General features: G+C 38.6%; 1 protein-coding gene across 1 annotated transcript in view; it reads left to right on the top strand.

The window, feature by feature from the left end:
* The first annotated feature begins 2,466 nt into the window (after nt 1–2,466).
* Nucleotides 2,467–5,876, top strand: part of LOC147424736 (uncharacterized) — a 53,262-nt gene continuing 49,852 nt past the window's right edge. Inside the window, exons 1-4 of the mRNA XM_086499988.1 lie at nt 2,467–4,897; nt 5,072–5,173; nt 5,276–5,510; nt 5,598–5,818. Of these exons, the coding sequence (XP_086356114.1) occupies nt 2,467–4,897; nt 5,072–5,173; nt 5,276–5,510; nt 5,598–5,818 (2,989 nt within the window). The remainder of the gene's footprint in view (nt 4,898–5,071; nt 5,174–5,275; nt 5,511–5,597; nt 5,819–5,876) is intronic.

Here is a 5,876-nt window from a genome sequence, read left to right as displayed (position 1 = left end):
TAAATGGCTAAAATTATAAGTGCCTGTTGTAAGAAATCAAGAGGGAATTTGGACAATCAACATCTTATTCTTAACAATAAGATAAAACACCTGATTGTTCTATACATCATGCCGTGTTTGATTATTGTGGGAGGAGATGATGTCCCAAAGAGGCAAGGACTAATCTATTTTCCATATGATGCGAACTGAGGGCTTCTCTCCTAATGCATTTACATTTGCATTATTGTTCAAAATAATCCATAGTTTGATCACCAAAAGGTGACCAATCACATGAAACCATTATAGATTTCAAAAAGGGTTGGATAGAGAGAATAACACGTGTGATTGAAAGATTCAGTACTGCTTCCGAACCCTATAAATTGGAGGGAGAGAGAGAGAGGGAGAGGGAGAGAGAGGGATAAGAAACAGACCTAGAAACAGACTTATTTAAAGAGGCATATTGTAAAGTCAATTTTTGTGGATGAAGTCCTAGAGCAACTACACTTACAATGTGTCTCTTTTTTTTCTTAGGAACTCTATGGCACCTAGGGTATCTGCTGAATGTTTTGGTCATGGATTGGAAGCAATGGAGATAGTAATGGATCATATAATGATTCACTACTCTCCGGAAAACAAAGCTGACTTCTTTCAAAGCATTGTTCGAGGTTTCTTTCCGGGTGTTACTATAGAAGAAGCTTGGAGAACCTACGACCGCACTTCCATGACTCGAGATGGGACACCCTTTCACCAGGTGTTTGTCAGAATCCAGAATGATCCCAGTCAATGGTTTTGCAACCTACGCCTTTTGCAGATTCGAGTAAATATGGGATACTCAGATGCCCTCTACCTTGATTCTGAGTTAGGTTGTTGTTCTATATCTGAAGTTTATAGCAAAATTAATGCGCTAAAGAGCATTGTAGGACCTGATAAGATAGAAAATCATAAGGAGCCTGTTTTCAAGCGTCCCAGTGCTAAATGCTCTTTTCCCATTTTCAAATGTAGATGGGGTTGACCATGTATTGAGCAAAACTTTTATCTACTAAACAAAAGCGATTCATGAGCATTTTGGTTTGTTTTCCACTTCTCATGCAATCCTTTGGTGTTTGTCACATCTAGATAGAGATGATGTATTTTTTTGATTCTAAAATAGCAAGCACTTAAACAGTGAATATTCTACGAGGGCTACTTTTTAATTTACAAGCATTCAAACCTTATCTTTCGTTGTCACATTTCTCTTTGCAACCACTGTAGTTTTTTGTGTACAGTAAAATGGAGATTAGTTGTGCCATTCCATTAGCTACTGCGACCAGCGGCTTGATATCTTCTGGGATAGTTGTAAGTGCATCAGCGGGTGAAGAGGAGATATTGTCATCTCTTCCTACTATTCGCAATGTGCGTGCAGCAAAGAGAGCAACTCGAAATGTCGGGAGGAATAGTGCATCTGCTAATGAACGAGAGATACTTTCATCTCTTTGTATTCAAAATGTGCGTGCGGCAAAGAGAGCAGCTCAAAATGTCGATTGGAATTCGAAGAAGCAATAATTGAAACCTTGCTAGAGATCAAAGCCTCCTGCAATAGGATGGAGACAATGCAAACTAATGTCTCCGATGTGGTTGAAACTTTAAGCTCTGCATTGGAGATTGAAAGTGGGATACTATGGAAATTGTGAGAAGAGACAAAAGCATCAAACTTGCAGAGATTAGAGAGTGAGGCATACATGAGAGAGAAACTTTCCAAAGTTGAGGATTCTCAAAAGATGGTATTGGCATCTATTGAGAATCTTCGAAAAGAGGCTTCGCGGAGTCAACGTGAATCAAAAGGACGAATGCAAGACAATAATCTACGACAAATCATGCCAGGATTGAGAAGTATCGTCAACAAGCTCGGTGCTTTGACAAAGGTTCAAGGTTCAAGACTTTCAAATATCCAAGCTACCTCAAACCAATTAAGTGCTTTGGCTAGATTAGTTAGACCAAAGCAGTGTCAAGTTTCTCAACGACCTAATCCTACTAATGTTAGAAATATGTAATTTTTTTTGTTGTATCTTCATCAAAGTGTTTTTTTTTAATTGAGTCAAGCCATTGTGTCAAATGTATTTAGTCCTACTTATGGTAGAAATATGTAATGTTATGCTGTATCTTCATCGAACTGTACTTTTTAATTGAGTCACTATCAATGTGTCAAATGTATTTAGGTTAGAGGATATAATTAGATGTCCCATTTTGTATTGATTTTTATTATGCATAAGAATGTTCTTTTAGTGAAAGATCCAAATTATATCAGGTATATTGTATTTATATGAGATCTATTTGCACCTGATTTCATAGATGGTATCTCGACCACGTATATTATCACCTGGTCATGCACGACGTAGTCGACTATGTGATGATTCGCGAAAGGCGAGGTGCCAAATAGCACGAGAGAGAACAAGGCATTCACTACAAAGTACTATTGGAACTTTATTGGAGTGCAATGAAAGGCAGAGCATGCATGAAGTACATGAAGGAAACTATGAATCCATGAATGTTAGGACAACAATGAACATAGTAGAGGGAAACTATTCTAAAGTAGAAAAGCACTGTTTGTCCATCCGCTTTGAATATCCAACGTCTCTCCTTTTACATCACAAGTCTATGGCACCAATGCTATCCAAAAAGTGTGTGTTGCACAACTTAGGAAGCTTAGATTATGTTTGCTCCAAATGTGGAGCAAAAGCCTGGAAGGATGAAGGAAAGACCATCCAAACATTTGTGGGTAAATATTGCTGCTCTGATGGAAAAGTCCAATTACTTCCTTTGAATGAGCCACCAGATGAATTGAAACATTTGATGAGCTCAACCACACCAAGAAGTAAACAGTTCTTACAAAACATTCGAGGATATAATAATGCATTGGCATTTGTGTCTCTTGGTGCCCATATCGATGAGACTATTAATTATGGTGGGAGAGGTGTATACACTTTTAAGGTTCACGGCTCTGTCTATCATAGCATTGGTTTTTTAGCGCCAGCCGAAGGACAAAATGAAGTCCCACGCTCTGCACAATTATATTTTTTTGATACCAAACATGAGTTGAGCAACAGATTGCATCATGTTTCAAATTTAGATCGTAGTATTCTAGAACTGTGTTTACAAGTGATGATGCATAGAGTAAATCCACATGCAAATGCTTTACGATCTGCTGCTTCTTTGTCTGGAGATGCTATTGTACCCAATATGAGGATGGTTATTGCGGAGCATCGTTGTGATGGTTGGCAATATCTTGCTCCAAGGGGTTCTGAAGTTGCTGCAATTATGCCAGGACAAGGGGATGATAGAAATATTGGCTATCGCGACATTGTACTAAATTTTCGCCATGGGGGTTTGAAAAGAATCTCCAGCATGCATCGAGCTTACATGTCTTTATTGTATGTATTATTATTTCCAAGTGGAGAGGATGGGTGGCATCTTTATTTACAGACTACCGATGGAAAAAAATTGAGTCGAAAGCAATATTATGTCTTTCGCTTACAAATAAGAGATGATACTGTGGAGTGTCTTCTTCGAGGAGGTAGGCTATTACAACAGTATGTCGTGGATGCTTATAGTACTCTAGAGGAGTCACGGCTTTTGTGGATGCGAAATAACCAAAAAACACTTCGTGGTGAAGTGTACCAAGGATTGGTTGACATGGTTGAGGCTAGAGATGGCTTAGAGAGGGCTGAAGGTCAAAATGTTGGTCGTAGAATTGTTTTTCCTTCGTCTTTTGTTGGAGGTCCAAGATATATGTGCCAACTATTTCAAGATGCAATGGCAATTGTTCGTAGTAGGGGTAAACCGGATCTCTTCATCACATTCACATGTAATCCACGATGGAAGGAAATAGATGATGCATTACTACCTGGACAAAGTGTTGTTGACCGTCCTGATGTGACTATACGAGTGTTTTATCAGAAGTTCCAAGATATGATGCATTTACTTATCAAGCAAGCCGTATTTGGGGAGGTGATTGGACATGTTTCAGTGATTGAGTTTCAAAAGAGAGGTCTTCCTCATGCACATATATTGTTGATACTTGCATCCGAATATAAACCCACATATACATTACACTATGACAAGTTGGTTTGTGCAGAGCTCCCTGACAAGAATGTGTTTCGAGAATTATTTGATGTAGTGAGTCGTTGTAATGTTCATGGGCCATGTGGTCCTTTGAACCCAAGTTCTCCATGTATGGTTGATGGTAAGTGTAGATTCAAGTTTCCACGAACATTTTCTACGTCTACAAATGTAAATGAAAGTGGATATCCTGTGTATATGAGAACAGATGATGGAAGGTTTGTTACGTCTAAAAATTACAATTTAGATAATCGTTGGGTTGTTCCTTACAGCCCTCTCTTATCACTAAGATACCAAGCCCATATTAATGTGGAGATTTGCTCAACTGTCACTGCCGTGAAATATCTTTATAAGTATGTCTACAAGGGACATGATCGAGCCACTGTTGTCCTTCAAGATGGTGAAGGAGCTACTGATAAGATCAAGAGTTATCTCAATGCACGTTATGTTTCTGCATCTGAGGCTATGTGGAGAATATTTGGCTTCGATATGCATAGTGAAAGGCCAGCTATTCAACGATTGCAAGTACACCTTCCATTGCAGAATATGGTTACATTTCAAGATGCTGATGATGTATCACATTTGCTAGATAATGAGAAAAATAGAAAAACTACCTTAACAGAATGGTTTGTTGCAAATCAAAACTTTCCTGAAGAAATTAGCTTCACATATACTGACTTTCCAAATGGTTGGGTATGGAATAAAAGTCGAAAGGTCTGGTCTCCACGACAACAAGGTGTTTCTATTGGAAGAATGTATAATATTGTCCCTACTGCTGGTGAGGTTTATTACCTACGAATGCTTCTCAATATTTGCAAGGGATGTAAGTGTTTTGAAGACTTGTGTATGTATGATGGTCACATCTATGATACATACAAGGAGGCATGTATAGCTAGAGGATTGTTGCAAGATGATGATGAATGGTCAATTTGCCTCCAAGAGGCATTTTTGTTTCAAAATGGAATGCAATTGAGACAACTATTTGCAATAATATTAGTCTTTTGTGAGCCACTTCATCCGGCTGCTCTTTGGGAGAAGTTTTGTACTGAATTTTGTGAGGACTATGTTTATGCCCTAAGGATGCGTATTTCAGATGCAAGTGTGTGATTTGATGTGGCAAAAAATCAAGCTTTGCTTCATATAGAATGTTTTTTGCAACAACATGGCAAGAGGCTTTGCGATTATATGTTGCCTGCAATAGACTCAACATTGGTATCCTTAAGTGAAAATGGTGCTATGGCTGAAGAAACAATGTTCAATGTTGATGAACAATGTAGTATAGCAGATTGTATGGAGACTTCCTTAAATGAGGATCAGCGAGATGCTTATCACCAAGTGCTACAAGCTGTTGACACACATTCAGGGAAGGTATTTTTCCTAGATGGTCCTGGTGGCTCAGGAAAAACTTACTTATATAATGCACTTCTTTCACGAGTGTGAGGAAGTTGTAGAGTTGCTCTTGCATGTGCATCCTCGGATATTGCAGCTTTGCTTTTGAGTAATGGAAGAACTGCTCATTCTAGGTTTAAGATACCTTTGGAGCTCCACTCTGAAGCAACTTGCAATATAAAGGTAAATAGTCAACTGGCAGAACTTCTAAGGAATGCAGCTTTACTTATATGGGATGAAGCTCCCATGACACATCGCTATGCGTTTGAAGCAGTGGACAGAACTACCTGTCATTTTGGAAAAGTCATTTTGCTTGGAGGTGACTTTCGACAAATACTACCTTTTGTACCAAAAGGTAGTCGTACAGACATTGTCAATGCTTCGTTGTGTCATTCTCACATATGGAAATACAC

This window comes from Adiantum capillus-veneris, chromosome 25 (genome assembly GCF_014529385.1).
Source record: "Adiantum capillus-veneris isolate H3 chromosome 25, ASM1452938v2, whole genome shotgun sequence".
Taxonomy (NCBI): Eukaryota; Viridiplantae; Streptophyta; class Polypodiopsida; order Polypodiales; family Pteridaceae; genus Adiantum; species Adiantum capillus-veneris.
The sequence above is the reverse complement of the archived record's forward strand: the minus strand, read 5'-3'. Positions and strand labels throughout refer to the sequence as shown.